This window comes from Ranitomeya variabilis, chromosome 2 (genome assembly GCF_051348905.1).
Source record: "Ranitomeya variabilis isolate aRanVar5 chromosome 2, aRanVar5.hap1, whole genome shotgun sequence".
In the NCBI taxonomy this organism is placed as follows: domain Eukaryota; kingdom Metazoa; phylum Chordata; class Amphibia; order Anura; family Dendrobatidae; genus Ranitomeya; species Ranitomeya variabilis.
This window is the reverse complement of record NC_135233.1, coordinates 742,056,742-742,073,030: the sequence shown is the minus strand read 5'-3', so window position 1 is coordinate 742,073,030 and position 16,289 is coordinate 742,056,742. Positions and strand designations below refer to the sequence as shown.

Sequence of the window (16,289 nt, the reverse complement as noted above, 5' to 3'; positions counted from 1 at the left end):
AACCATCTCATATCCCTTTCTTTTTTTTTTTGCATATTCCACACTACTGTTAGTAGTGTGTGTGTGCAAAATTTGGGTGCTGTAGCTTGTAAAATAAAGGGTTAAATCGCGGAAAAAATTGGCGTGGGCTCCCACGCAATTTTCTCGGCCAGAGTGGTAAAGCCAGTGACTGAGGGCAGATATTAATAGCCTAGAGAGGGTCCATGGTTATTGCCCCCCCCCCCCAGGTAAAAACATCTGCCCCCAGCCACCCCAGAAAAGGCACATCTGGAAGATGCGCCTATTCTGGCACTTGGCCACTCTCTTACCACTCCCGTGTAGCGGTGGGATATGGGGTAATGAAGGGTTAATGTCACCTTGCTACTGTAAGGTGACATTAAGCCAGATTAATAATGGAAAGGCGTCAATTATGACACCTATCCATTATTAATCCAATAGTACTGAATGGTTAATAAAACACACACACATTATTACAAAGTCCTTTAATGAAATAAAGACACATGTTGTTGTAATATTTTATTAGACTCTTAATCCACCTGAAGACCATCGTCTTGAAACAAAGTTAAAAAAACAAACAACAATATTCCATACCTTCCGTGTATTAGCTGTGCTAATGCAGTCGCTCCTGTCTGTAAAATGTTGTGAATGAATGTAATGCAGGGGAATGTCCTGTAGTTACCTTGAGTCGCGGTAATGCGCCCTCTGCTGGATGTCCTCATATGAACTCGAGCCTGGGAAAAATTCCCACGCTCGAGTTCATATGAGGACATCCAGCAGGGGGCGCATCACCGCGACTCAAGGTAACTACAGGATATGAGATGGTTTACTGTATGTAAACCATGTCTCATATCCTGTCGGGTTTGTGAAGGAGAAAGAAAAAGCCGGCAATTGAGTTACCGGCTTTTCACATATCTCGCGCTGAGTTAAATATAAATACTATATATATATATATATATATATATATATATATATATATATATATATATATATATATACACACACACACATACACACACACACACATACATACACACTGTATATATGTTTTAACGAACATTTGAGCACATAAATCCATTAGATGTTGGTTTTGCAAGCCTGCGAGAAAATATCGCAGTACGGATGCCATACGGAGGATGCCATGCGCAAAATACGCTGCCACACCCTGCCTACGGATGACATACGGATCACTATTTTGGGAACATTTCTGCGTATTACGGCCGTAAAAAACGGACCGTATTTTCATACGCTGAGTGTGACGCCGGCCTAACACGGAAGGACTCCTGGATGGTGAAAGGAATACACCAGGCTAAATGGCCGATGAAGACGGCTAAACCCTTACTGTAAACGTCAGGAAGCCTTCCTCTTACCGTCAGGAAGCCAAAGATACAGTGTCCAACCTTCGGAAGGACGCCGTCCTCGAGACGTACCTACTCAGAGCACTCGCTTCATCTGGAATATGGGGAACTCATTCCATTTTGTGGACTGGTGCCGAGAGAGATGAGGGAAGAACTATGCCCTCATGACAGTGGTAATACAATACCACCTTGGTAACAAGGGACGGGGATGGCCTGAGGACAACCTTGCTTTGAAGGAAATAAGGGAAAAAGGTCTGAAAGGACCCGTTAGCACCGAAGATTCGTCAGGATGAGGATATCGCAGAGAAAAAAGGGGCGACCTTCCCTAATAGTAAGGTCTGTCCGGATCAAAAAAGGAGTCTACTGTAATACTCCTAGGACCATTAAGGTCTCAATGATCTAACGGTATGCGATAGGGAACATAGGGAAGAACTATGTGTGAAAACTTCCTGCGAGAAAGTCCCTACTTGCAGTTTTGTTGCAGAAAGGCGGAAAGCTACCAGCTCCGCAAGCAAAAAAACTGACGTGGTCAGTGCGGATTTCCGAGGACCACTTGGGCCCTCTCTGCTTCTGAAAAGCTTTCGAAAGTAGTGGAAGGGGAGTTATGGAAACTGGTACCACGGAAGAACCAGAGCATGCAGTGTGATGGCTCTTGGATCTCGAGGCCGAACCACGAACTCGAGTAGACAGGCGATTAGTCCGGACGCCATCCAAACTACAACTGGAGAGCTCCAGTGAAGGCAGGTCTGATGGAAGACTTCTGGGTGAAGTTCCCACTCACTTGAGGCAAAACCCTGACGGCTGAATATGTTCGCCACCCAGAGTTATACTCCTGGGATATGTACTGCCGAGATCACCGAGTGATAGATCTCGGCCCATCAGAGAATGTGAGGTACCTCGGCCATGGCGCCTGAACGTGGGTACCTGCTAGATGATTGACGTATGGCACAGCCATGGCATTGTCGAATTGAATTCAGATGGGTTGACCCGCCAGAAGGCAGTGGACCTACTGTAGGACTACCGTTCGGATCTCCAGAGCAATGATCGGGAGAATTGGACTGGCATTGGTAGTTACTAGTAACCACTGAACCGGGAGAAAGGCCCTGGATGAAGAAGGAGCTCAGAGACTATCGTCTGAAAGTCTGTTTGACTTGCTGAAAACGAGCGGAGCGAAGGAAATTGCTTCCATTGTTGTCACCATTTTTCCTCAGAACCCTCCCAGCAAATCGAATGAAATGAGGGGATGAGTCCTGGAAGGGCGGCTAGACAGTCGGCCAAACAGAGCAGGACGACCACGCCTCTAGGGTGCAAGAGGAACATGACAGCCACCATGAGCCTTGCGAACACTCTGGGTGCGGTAGCAAGGCCGAAGACAAGGTCGTGACTTGAAAATGCTGCTCACCAATGGAAAGGCGAAGGAATTTTTGAAGAGGGTAAGCATCCCGAATGTCGATGGATGCCAAAAACTGCACCTTTTTCTGTTGAAGTAATGGCTGAGCGGAGGAACTCCATTTGAAGAAGAAGAACCTTGTGAAAGGTTATTAGAAGTTTTAGGTCCAGGATCGGTCCTACTTCTCGTTCCCCTTTTTGGAACCAAGATCCCTTAGATCTAGACTGTCCTGGACAACCCTTCCACTGCTGGTCGGGGCTGTAGGAACGTACGATCCTTTGTTAAGTCTCCCGCTCAAAAGATTTGATTGATCAGCTGTACTGTCTTCAGGAAAGGGTTACTGGTGTGAATCAAAGTAGTTAAGGTCTCCAGCCAGGAGACCATTGCTCTAGCAATCCATGCGGCGGCTAGGGAGGGTAGAGGGCTGGACCCGAAGCCGCAAAATGGAACGAACCAGATTTGCTATCTGACAGACCGTGGCATTTTCAATTGATGACACATCGGGCAGGGATACTGGTAGGTAAACCACAGGAGATTGTACCCGGTTAATCTGCCAAGTGGAAGAATGCGCGGCTGCATACAGGAGGTCATAGTCTCTTGCCATCGCCGCTCTCTTTTGACGGTGCAGAGTTAAAAATTAGGAACCCTCGATCCACCATCCTCTTAACAAGGAAGTGGAGAGGGATCATCTGCCTTCTTGCATCTTCTTTTAAATAGTGGTGATGCAGAGGGGGTGCTCAGACGCCCGAAAAGGGTGCCTCTGTACATCCACAGAGTTCAGGTCTCCGGGTGGACAGGACAGGTTGTCTGGCGTTAGGCCTGGATGCAGAAGAGGATACCTGGAGGCGACACTCCGTGTGCCCGTCTGTTGATGGTGTGGGGAGATCGGTGCCCTTTAAAGGGCCCGTCGCCCTTAAAAATCAGACCAGGCATGGCATCCCATGTAGAGGCTTCTGTCCAGTGAATCGCATATCCGGACTGGATGGCAAATGCTCTACGAGGGAGTTTAGTCTCCTTATGAGGGACACTGTGTAGTCTAGAGCAGGACCGGAGTCCTCGTCAATGTACAGAGATTGGATGATGATATAAATAGGCGAGTTCATCCTTTACTGAAGCTCTGGCAAGTCCAGGTCCAAGGCAATATCCGATCCGTGTTCAGAGTCTTTTTATCAGCAAATCCTTGGAGAGAGATCATGAAATGAAAACTTCCGTTTTGTAGATGCCTGTACGTTTCTAGACGCCTGTACGTTTCTAGAATACTTGTGGCCCCTGCTAGCCGACGGATCCCATGTAGGAGAGGGACCATGTATATCGGTCCTGCGAGCACTCCGAGCCATGGAGGGATCACGGAGGGATTCAATTTCTTGGTCAGAAAAACCATGGGTTGCGGCAGTGACGAAGTCCACTGACGGAACTAGTTACACTGGGATAAACTGGGATCAGCGGCGGAGGGCTCCTCATTTATGACCAGCTTCAGATTGGTCATGTGCCTTTAAGACCAGGGAATACTGGTCGTGTGCTTTTAAGACCAGGGAATACTGGTCGTGTGCTTTTAAGACCAGGGAATACTGGTTGTGTGCCTTTAAGACCAGGGAATACTGGTCGTGTGCCTTTAAGACCAGGGAATACTGGTCGTGTGCTTTTAAGACCAGGGAATACTGGTCATGTGCCTTTAAGACCAGGGAATACTGGTCGTGTGCTTTTAAGACCAGGGAATACTGGTCGTGTGCCTTTAAGACCAGGGAATACTAGTCGTGTGCCTTTAAGACCAGGGAATACTGGTCGTGTGCCTTTAAGACCAGGGAAAACTGGTCATGTGCCTCTAGATAAAATCTCGCAGAGAGCGAGAAGCGCCAATTCGGGGGGCGGAGCCACAGGCACGATGTGGGCGGAGCCTCGAGACTTCCATGAATAGGCCCAAGCCGGGGCCTAAATTTCTGCAGCCGGCGCCAGCGTAGAAGTGAGGGGCGTTGCAGTGGCCGAGAAAATTGAGCGCTTCCGTGCCAGGGTGAAAAGCGCCAGGAAAACGGGCAGAGCCGCCTTGGGGCGCCATAGTGCGCTTCCCGGGTGGGGCCTACACATCGGCCGAAGCCGGGGGCTAAATTTTTGTAGCCGGCTGGAGCGTTACCCTCAGGGAGGTGGGCCACAGGGAAGCCTGAGACTGCCTGTGAATATCCCGCTGCAGAAGCCCATCGCTGGCAGGATCCACTCAGTATCAGTGCGATAGAGAGCTAAACCTCAATCCATCATCCCTTTGTTAGGGAGGTGGAGAGGAACCGTCCGCCTCCTTGTGCCATCCGCTTTCACAGTGGTGGGACCAGTGGGGGCTGCTCGGACACCATAGAGAGGGGCCTCTGTACATCCACGGAGTTCAGTGCCCAGGTGGACAGGGCCAGTTGTCCGGCATTAGGCCTGGCTCCAGGAGAGGATACATGGCGGCGACACTCCACCGGCTGGTGTGGGGAGATCGGGACCGTGAAGGAACCGTTGCCCCTGAAGTGAGCTGGGCGGGGCTCCGGCGGTTGGCGGGGATTTCAACTGCGGCCTAGTCTGGCTGAAAAAGCCGGGGACTAAATTTATGGAGCCTGCCGGTGGAGCGCGTCAGCGGGCCGCGACTTAGCGCCGAATGATTGCCACTGGCGTCCGGCCAGCGGCACCTCTCCCCAGGGACCAGGACCGCACCTTCCACGCAGGCAGCGTGAGGAAGGAAACTACTCATCACCACCGAGCAGAGATGCAGCCTCTATTGCGAGGGAATAAGCTCAATCGATCCTCCCTTTGCCGGGGGATGGAGAGCCTCTGTCCATCTTCATATCTGCCTGCCGCAGGGGGCTTACGGCTACTGTGGGGGCTACATGACGCCAACAGGTGAGGGCTTAATTGCAGAGGAGCCCAGGAGATGCACATAAGAGGTATACTCTATGTGCTCGCCATCTTACAGGGAAGAGATCAGGACCGTATAGGAACCGTCGCCCTAGCGTAGATTAGGTGTGCCCTAGTCGTCGCAGGAAAGGTGCGGGGAGGTATACTCGCCGAGCTTGCCTGTTGATGGTTCGGGGGAGAGCGGACCCTAGAAAGGAATCCGTCGCCCCCTTCACTCCGTTAATTAAAAAATAAAAATTTACAGAAAATAAAAATAAAAATAAAAAATGTTGGGGTCCGAAAACAGACCCAAGTGCCTCCTACAGACACTAAGCAAGAACTGGTTAGCTGAGAGCCAGCAGGAGGGTGTATACTGCAGGGGAGGATTTCTTTGTATCACTTAGTAGTGTCCTAGTGGCAAGCAGCATACACCCACGGTCTGTGTCCCCCAATGAGGCGAAGGAGAAAGGTACAGATTGCTTACCTTACTTTAAAGGGAATCTGTCAGCAGGAATTCACAACTATTTATATGTGCATGTAGCTCTTTCACAGACAAGTCCAGCAATACCAGTATATGGCCAGTGCGTTCCTCCATTACTGAGAAACCAGTGTTAGAATTTATATAAAAATGAGGCTGTAGACCAGAAGCCTCTGTCACTCCAGCTCTATTTTCCACCCAGCATCGCTTCCTCCTGCTTGACTCTCAGCCTCTATGCTGTGTGACTTCAGACAAAGAAGCCATCAGTCAAGCAGGAGGAGGTAGCGCTAGGTGGGAAATAGAGCTGAAGTGACAGAGGCTTCAGATATACAGCCTCAATTTTATATAAATTCTAATGCTTATTTCTCAGTAGCAGTGGGATGGCGAATCATGTAAAGGTATTACTTTGTATGAAATTAATTGTGATCTTCACTTTTGCAATACAGAGTGAAATTTCTGTGAAAATGCTGCAGATATGCAGAGGAAAATCCACATCAAATCCACAACCTGACTTACTTTGCACATTTAAAATAGTCAGGCATCCTACATTGTACAGAAAAGGAAGAAAAAAATGCAACTTGCCTTTATAAGCAGAAGAGTTAATCTTAATAGCGTCAGTTTCACGCCATTTTTGCTTTAACCCCTTAATGACAGGAGCTATTTTCGGTTTTAACTTTTATTTTTACCTCAATATGGCCATATGAGGACTTATTTTTTGGGGGACGAGTTGTACTTTTGAACGACACCATTGGTTTTACCATGTTGTGTACTAAAAAACGGGAAAAAAATTCCAAGTGCGGTGAAATTGCAAAAAAAGTGCAGTCCCACAATTGTTTTTTGTTTGGCTTTTTTGCTAGGTTCAATAAATGCTAAAACTGACCTGCCATTGTGATTCTCCAGGTCATTACGAGTCATAGACACCAATCATGTCTATTTCATTTTTTATCTAAGTGGTGAAAAAAAATTCCAAACTTTGCTTAAAAAAATATATATATATATTGGAAACACTTGTTAAATGCCGGTGTCAGAGTTTGACAGTGGCATTTAACTAGTTAATAGGCATGGGCGGATCGCGATTCTGCCCGTGCCTATTGTGGGCACATGTCAGCTGTTCAAAACAGCGGACATGTCCCGGCTTTGATGCAGGCTCACCGCCGGAGCCCACATGAAAGCGGGGGTTCTGCCATCGGATGTACTATTCCGTCCGATAGCAGACAGGGGTTAATACCAAATCTAAAATATGTTTATAAACATAATTCAATTGCATCATTACGTGAAGGAACGCCTACACAAGAATGGGGGTCCTACATCCCCATTATAATAAAGTAATAGTCACATGTGCACGCAGTCATCCATCCAATGTGTACAAGACTGACATAGAGTGCAAGTACAATACTTGGCCATCTCTGTTAATCTCAGACTTGAAATGAAGAGATGGTGCGCATACATGGCCACTGATCCATGTAAGCTGAGGATGCCAACCCCCATTATTGTGACTGTGTGACTGGTGGAGGTCCCAGAGATCACCCTGTGGACAGAGGATAAAAGTTTTCACCCCTCCTAACAATATTAAGAAATGATGTGATTCCATTACCTTAAGAGTTTATGACCATTTGTAGTGGCAACTTCAGCGAGGCTGGTGAGTATCTTGAGGTACTGGCTTTCATTTAGCTGTGACAAGTGTTCAAGGACTTGACGTAACTACGAGAAGAATATTAATTTGAGATACGTAAAGAAGTGAAACAAACAGTTGCACTAAATTATTTAATTATACAAAAATTAGGACCAAAAATCTCTTAGCACTTTAATGTCTACATTCATCATGCGGTAAAAATGACCCAGGAACATAATTCAGTACAAAGATGGCAAACCTCAAACTTGTATATTTTGTTTTTTACATTTTAATGGTTAAAAAAATTCTGAATGCTGTTAAAAAAATTGTTTCTGTCACCATTTCTGAGACCCAGAACTTTTGAATTTTACTTCCGATGGACCTGTATACAACTTGCTTTGGCGCACGGCCAGTGGCAGTTTTTATCAATACCACTTAGGGTACATACGACGTTTTGTTCCTTTTGATCACCTTTTTTGCATTCCTTTGAGCATTCGAAGTGATGGGCAATACTGGCGTGTCGATTTTGCTTTCTCTTTACCGTGTTTACCGTGAATGTTAAATTTTGAGAAATATAAATTTTGTGAACGTGATAACAAATACAGCATGTTAAAGGGAACCTGTCACACCCCCCCCCAGGCGTTTTTAACTAAAAGAGCCACCTTGTGCAGCAATAATGCTGCATTCCGACAAGGTGGCTCTTTATTTATTTTAAATTAGGGAAAAGAAGGAAGATTCAGAATTTTAATTTATATTCTTTATATTTTTAAAAACTACATTTAGAACTTTCTATTTTTTCAGTCTGGGTTGAGGATTTGATTTTTCAAATGAAACCCAGTAGTCCACAGTGAAATACTGGCATTTCTGAAAATATTATGCCATCTAAGCTTTTGTGTCTGTAAATAAAAATGATGCCATACATTTGAAGAGCCGGCACTGTGAAACAATAAGCCAACATTTAAAAGGATATGCAGTTTTAGAAAACCTTGTTAATAAGCAGTGGCGCCATGTGTATCATACCCATTCATTGAAAGTTGGCCTTAAGCACCAGCCGACCATCTAATGTATGTGCTAGTTACCGTATCTTCTTCATTTAACCTGGTTCAGTCACTTTTTATATGAACATACATACTGGTTTGAAATTAAAATTTATGCATAAAATATCAAATGGATTAATATAACTTAAAAGGGTTGTGCACAATCACTAATCACTCGGCTTAGTCTTACAGGCTTTGATTGGAGGGCATTGTGCATGCTGGGCCACCACGTCATTCAAAATGCACTTGCGGTGGTCCCTTATTGTGGAAACCCCAGTATTAGCTATACAGTAAGTAGGTGATCATTTGTGTTTGTAGCACAACCCCCTTAAGGAAGTGCGATAAATCGAGCATGTCAAATATCCAGAGAACCGTACCATATTTTCCCGAAGATCTTCATTTTGAGTCATCTGAATTAACGTCTGAAAAAGTCTGGGATGATGTTGTATCAGCACGTCACAGGTTTCTCCATAACCACCCTAGCAGAAAACGCACCACAATTACATAGTGTACACAGTCTTGTACTCACTTATAGGGAACCTATTGGCTGATTCATGCTCCCAAACCACAGGCAGCACGAATTAGAGCCTGCCTGCATGATTGCAGCCAGGTACACGTCTCTCCGAAACCATCTGACATTTCAGAGAGGATATACTTAGACAATAGCCAGAGACGGGACTAATATGGCGCCACTGCAGGTGATTGAAAGGTCTCTCGCTACTGGAGGGACCTGTCAATCAGGTGAAGCATCTATGGGAGGAGTCGGCCGGAGGCGGCGTCGGACTAGTCTCATCTCTGACTATGGACCCAGAATGGATTGTCTAACTAGATTTCCTCTAAACCGCAGGAGCATTTTAAAGAAAAGCATACCTGGCTTGCTGCAGTCGTGCAGCCACACTCTGATTGGGCAGCATGAACCGAGTAGAAGGTTCTCTTTAAAGGGCTTTTTTGATGAAAAAAAAGTTTTCCTTCATGTGAATAGGTGGTATTAACTGATTGGTAGGGGTTCGTTCTTTTTATCCTTGACGGGAAACTTTTGTCCCCATTATAAAATCTCTAAAGGGTTGCGGGAAAAAGTTGAGCATAGCAATCAACAACCCCACAGAGAATGAATAGAAACAGCCTTTCCATTATAACAGGGATAAAAGTGTCCTGCTGTGCCGACTGTTCGTGGGTCCCAGCGGTCATACCCCAACAGATCAACAAGTTATCCAATATCCTATGGGTACGAGATAACGTATTTTTCTATAGACAATCCCTTTAATAAATAGTCCATCCATCAGATGTATTTGTGCTGCAGTTCTGATGGAAGACATACCTGCACACAAAGATCCAGCGGAGTAACACCATTCTTATCTGGCAGGTACTTTGCACCACGCAGTAATAATATCTGTGCTGTATCTCTTTGTCCATGGCTGCAGGAAACAAAGAAATCATATGAGCTACAAGCTGTACACTTGATGGAATGGTAATTATAATCTGACCAGAAGCCATGTGAGCAGAAAATCTCTATTCATCTCTGATTATTTCTCTTTTACAAACTACTGCTGGAGGAGAAATTAATTTTATGTTATCTTATCTTCCACAAGAAAAGCATTTACTGTAATTTCCTTTCAGTGAACAGCAGTAAAAAACATAATGTAAAAGAAATGAAAGACAATATACTAATCTAACATCAATGCACCACTAGCATACCAAAAAATGAGATGGAAAAAGATACTTCATAGACAGAAAAAAGCAAATCTATCCTGAAAAGTAAAATGCATTCTTATAATCTCTTATAGTCTCTTGGGAGGACTGTACCGGGGTCTGCATGTATCTTCTTGGGAGGCCAGTGGTGGAATTTTAGTTTTAGGCCTGATCCTATAATCTGACGGATCCATATGCTGGATGAGATCCTCTCCCAGGCTGGAAGGAAGTGAGAGCCTCCCTCCCACCTGAGAAAAACCATCACTGGGAAGGTTTCTTGGTGTCCCTGGGTGACTTGCCAAAATAGAAGCCTTTTCCTCCCCTGGATCGCTTGTCCAAGTTGCTCCTGTCTCGGTCTCTAAACTGCTGTCTTCAGAATTTTCGGCCTCTCTGAAAGGAGCGCCGAAAGGGCTGAAATGGCTGCTTTGGAAAATTTTTCTGTCACCGGCTTTCTCCAACACCTCGTCTAATGCCGGTCCAAACAGGACGTTCCCCTCACATGGCAAAGAGCAAAGTTTCATCTTTGCCTGTGTATCTCCCGGCCAGCATTTAAGCCATACCACCCGGCGTCCTGTGTTGGCTAAAGCTGCTGACTTTGCTGCCAGTCTAGCTGAGTCTGCTGATGCTTCAGCTAGAAACACTGCCGCTGCTCTCATGGTTGGTATTGCCTCTAGGAGAGTTTCTCTGGGAACTTTTTGTTCTACCTGTTCCTCCAGGTTGTCTATCCAGATTTTTAGGGATCTGGCTACACAATTAGCCGCGATAGCTGGCCTTAGTGCTCCTGCTGAGACTTCCCATGCTGCTTTCAGGGAACCGTCCACTTTTCTATCCAGAGGTTCTTTTAGAGAACTAAATCCTCGAATGGCAGGGAGGATTTTCTGGCAACTTTTGAAATTGCCACATCAATTTTTGGGGCTCAATCCCAAGATGAGGACGCCTCTTCTTCAAAAGGATATTTTCTCTTTAGGGAGGTGGTTATTTGGGACCTTTTTTCCGGTTTTTGCCATTCCCTTTTAATCAGTTCTTGTAGCTGTTCATTAATAGGGAATGACCTCCGTTTTCTCTTTTGCAGACCACTGAACATAAGTTCTTGGGCTGTCTTTTTTGCCTTCTCGTCTACCAGCCCCATGGTAGAGCAAACAGCTTTCATAAGCTTATCCGTAGCCTCCGCTGGAAATGTATCTTCCTCCTCTGAGCAGCGGGCTGTATCTGAGTCCTCCTGACTCCGAGGAATCCCTCTGGGATGCTACTGAGGGGCTGGATCTGTCCCTAGATCTGGCATCTGTGTCGGCTGTCTGTAACGCTTTTACAGACCTAGAGACCTCTGACTGGATCAGAGATCTTAGGCTCTATGTAAAGGAGGGTGCTTCCTCTGCCACTGTCTTGTTGATACACTCCTGACACAGTCTTTTACTCCGGGATGTTTTTAAAGGCTTTTTACACAAGGGGCATTCCATATTTTTAGTTTTTGCCTTATACTTTTTGGGGACCTCCTATACTCCACCCCCAAATGTATGTAAGAAAAGAGGGGAGAGACGGAGATGAGAGAAGAGAAAAGAACAGACATTAGCGTGCTGGACTTTCTCGAAGTTCACTCACCACTCGGACGCTTTCAAAGTACGGGTACCGGATCCGGAGGTTGGCTGGTTTTCTCCGTGTCTCCCAATGAGACCAGGGACCCCTAGTTTGCATTGCGATCCGTCCGTACGCACGCTGTCTCAGCGACTTCTGCTGCTGTCATGGCGTATCTGGCTCTTCTCACTTGAGCGAGACCGCCTGTCCTGCACGTCTTGCTGTGGCAATAAATGCTCCGCCGAAAAGCTCTCCATCTTACACACCACCACGTAACAAGAGCAGTCACAATCAACCTGGCCTGGCTTAGTGACACAGGGCAGCACTTCTGGTTTGTTTAAATAGACTCACTTCCTTCTGTTTTTTTTTTTTTCCTTAGTGGATCACCTGGTTGATCCTGCCTTTTACTGGCCCTCAGCACTTTGTGCTACAATCAGGTGTATGCGCGCACCTGCATGTTATATGCAATCAATCACCTGGTTGATCCTGCCTTTACTGGCTGCTCAGCACCCTGGTCTGTGCTATAACCAGGTGTATGTGCGCACCTGGCCTGCTAATTTTATTAATTACCTGGCTGATCGTGCCTGCACCACTTCCGGTGCATGTAAATGCAATCAATCACCTGGTTGATCATGCATCTGCCGCCGCTAGCGCAACACCTGCGCTGTATAATGATATCTAAGCGCGCCTCCGGCAACCACTTCCGGGGCGCGCTACTTAATTAACCAGTCACCAGGTTGATCCTGCCTCTGCTCCGTGTGCCGCCGCTGGGTCCTGCGTGCGCACCCGGCACTTACTTCCGGTGCGCGCTGCTCTGCAGTCCTCCAGCACCCATGTGCACTCTACTTCCAGGCACGCACCCAGCCCTTACTTCCGGTGTGCGCCGAAGTTGCCGGTCCTCCTGCCCCAGTGTCCTGCACAAAGGTTCCGAGTGATGCCGCCCGGCAATGTGCGCACGCGCGCACTGCGCCACCCCTGGGAACATGGCGCCAGCCAAGCAGGAAACTCTGGAGTGTCCCCGCCGTCGGACACGCCACACTCACCCCCAGATCCATAGTGCCTGCCCGACACCGCTCCATACCTCTCCGCTGTCTCAGGTACCGACCAGGGAGGAAGGGAAGGGGGGATGGGGGGAGACCTGCTTTTTTAAAACTCCACAGGGAGGCCCCCAAACCTTCGAGGAGACTTACGCAGCCCAGGCACCGATGTGCCTTACGGGCTGCATGGCCACCTTTGGTCAACAGGGGGGGAACCATGTAGTGACCCCCGAGGACAGCAGGATTTTTAATCAACAGGGGGGAGACGCTACCTGCGGCCCCCGAGGATAATTTTTTACCCGGGAATTGCCTCATGGGTTGTGGCCATGCTTTGCTCAGGGGGGGCATGGAATACATGACCCCCGAGGCGACTACCGGTACCTGGTGACGGGTGCAGCAGACTAGCGCCTGCCCAAATCCACCCGGCCCAGGCATCCTCTTCTGTCTTCATCAGAAGTTTTCATCTTGAGGGTTCCCCATCAAGGACAGGAAACCAACTGATGTGGAGAGAGGTGCCGCCCCTTTTATCTTGAAGGTTTCCTGTCCTTGAAGGGCGGATCCCCTCTCTCGTGGTGCCGTCATGTATGATGGAAAAAGGTAAGTAGGATGTTTTTGTTTTTTTAATACTTTTCTCATGGGGGCCATACATACAAGGATGGGGCTAAGGAACCATGCATACAAGGATGGGAATAAGGAGCCATGCATACAAGGATGGGAATAAGAAGGGAGTTGAAGCGCTGAGTTCCAAACCACAGCCTCAAAATCTTAATGATTTAGACGATCAGCAAAGAGGAGTGCACCAAAATTCCTCCTGACATGTGCACAAACCTCATCATCAACTACAAAAAACGTCTGACTGCTGTGCTTGCCAACAAGGGTATTGCCACCAAGTATTAAGTCTTGTTTGCCAGAGGGATCAATATTTCTCACTGCAAACTGCAAATAAATTTATATAATTTATACAATGTGATTTTCTGGATTTTATTTTTGATATTCTATCTCTCAATGTTAAAATTAACCTACCCTTAAAAATTATAGACTGTTCACGGCTTGGTCAGTGGGCAAACTTAAGGAGAGCTGGTTTGAATCCACTTTGGTAAGAAGGCTAAGTCATCCTAAATGCTTATAGGGGACAACTAACAATCTAGTGAAACACGTCTTCATTTTCTGTTGATATTTGTTGCCCCTAAAAGTACTGTGGATCAGGTTTTGTCCAATGCCCACCCCTGCCTTATCGATCAGAACAATGGCACAGAACCGATCAACTTATAAATGAACGCATCAGAGCAGTGCAAAGGCTTAACAGAAATTCTATAGGTCTGTACACTCCTGTGTGCACACTAAAGCACAAAATGAGCACTTACATATTGTAGTTTCAGTGACAGGTGGGGTTCTCACTACTAAACTGATCAACAGTACTTTTACAAATTGGTGATTTTCTCAATGCTTTATGTTCCAGACCCAGCCTTACTTCTTCCTATAAACACAATTATATAAAGTATACTGCAGTAAATAGTATGCAGGAGTCTGACAATAGGAAGGCCCATGAAGTAGGCTGATATGGTCATGCAGGCATGTAATATGAGCAGCACACCCTATTGTATTGGCCTGTAGTGCCGCCTCCCTGCTGCTCCCCTTGTAACTCATACATCTTACCTGCATGCAAAATACAATGGAGTAGCTCCAGACACATTCGGCCTGTTTATATCTGCCCCGCTGTCCAATAGACATGACACAGTCTATTTTAAAGAGAAAAAAAATCAAATAAATAAGCATTGAAGTTATTTAGTGCAAGTAAGAAAAAATATGCAGCATGTAATGCAAAGTCTAGTACAGTTAGTTCGCAAAGTGATCTCTCATGAGGCACTTGTCCAGAAAGTCTTTACCATAGTAATAACAACGTGGAGAAATTGTATTTGTGATGCCAGGATTCTCTATTTTTCATCTTCCTATTTATTAACTTATAAATACAGGCCTATAAGATTTTGTCACAGGGAGTGTGAGGTTAATAATGGAGCAATTCCTTCCCCCTAATTCTCCCTCCTCAGTGCTGCAGTGAGCATCCACGTTTCTCTGAGCCCAAATGTTAGAACAGGAGCCCTGTTATGATCCACATCTCCAACCCCATAGGGCTCTACAACGCTTACTCAGGTTTAGTCTCTAGCACTGTGCATCAAGTGACTAACAAATAATCTGCCTGGGCTTAAGGGAATCTGTCCGCAGATTTTTGTCACCTAATCAGAGAGCAGCATTATGTTGGAGCAGAGACCTTGAGTCCAGACATGTATCACATGTCTGCTTAATGTAGATGACATAAAATCACTGTTTTATCAGCAGATCATCACTAGAGGACCAGTCAGCCTGCTGCTATGTAGTCCTCCATATTCATTAGTCATGTATAACCACACCCCTAAGACGGATTGGCAGCTTTCTGCCTATGAACAGTGAAAACAGAAACTTGCCAATCAGTGGTGGGGATCTGGGATTACACAGTAATCATATTTAGGATTCAGAGAACTGGTAGATCTGCTGCAGATAAATAGTGATTTTCTAAAAAAAAAAAAAATTAATACAACACACAGCTCAGTAAGTGACATCGCTGGAATCAGGGTGTCGGCCTCTACATCATGCAGCTATCAGATGGGAACACAATAATTCTCGTGACAGATTCCCTTTAAAGAAGTCTCATCTCTAACCACATGGTGCATCTCAGCCAATCAAACCAGGAGAGACTAATAGTCAGAACATTTTTGAAGAGTGCAGTTGAACAGGAGCCACCAGTGTGAAAGTGTCAGCGATGTAGGGGTTGGTAACTTGTTATCACCTGATACATTTGTGAATGAGTAGGACTTGTAAATCCACTTGGCTACAACTAATCTCACAAGTGAATGAATAAAACATGGTTTGTTTGGGGGATTTTTGTTTTTTTACACCTACTTATGGTCTCAGTGAAAATGATCTCATTGATTTAAAGGGGTCCCACTCCCCCAAACCATTTTTCCTCCCCAATTGTCAACTAAAAATGAGCTCTGTTTTTCGAATCCAATACAGAGCTGTATTATGGTAGAAGCAGAAATGCCCAAAAAGAAAGCAAAAAAGGAAAGCAAAGGCTTGGCTTGTTTTTAATTAATGAGAAGTACTAGAACAACCATCAGACGTTGGGAAATCTTCATGTCGGAGCCTTGCAGACTAGTGGAAGCTTTGGGAACCCTTAGGCTGTGTGCACACCATGAGTTTTTGACATTGCACATTTTAGC

General features: G+C 46.0%; 1 protein-coding gene across 4 annotated transcripts in view; it reads right to left on the bottom strand.

Annotated features, from left to right (window-relative positions):
- The window catches only part of HACE1 (HECT domain and ankyrin repeat containing E3 ubiquitin protein ligase 1), a 163,180-nt gene that overhangs the window by 123,943 nt on the left and 22,948 nt on the right, over positions 1-16,289 (bottom strand). For all 4 annotated transcript variants that reach the window (XM_077289651.1, XM_077289654.1, XM_077289653.1 and 1 more), the window contains exons 7-10: positions 14,689-14,771; positions 10,053-10,149; positions 9,112-9,213; positions 7,680-7,786 (exon numbers count right to left, since the gene is read on the bottom strand). In XM_077289651.1, coding sequence (XP_077145766.1) covers positions 7,680-7,786; positions 9,112-9,213; positions 10,053-10,149; positions 14,689-14,771 — 389 coding nt within the window. The remainder of the gene's footprint in view (positions 1-7,679; positions 7,787-9,111; positions 9,214-10,052; positions 10,150-14,688; positions 14,772-16,289) is intronic.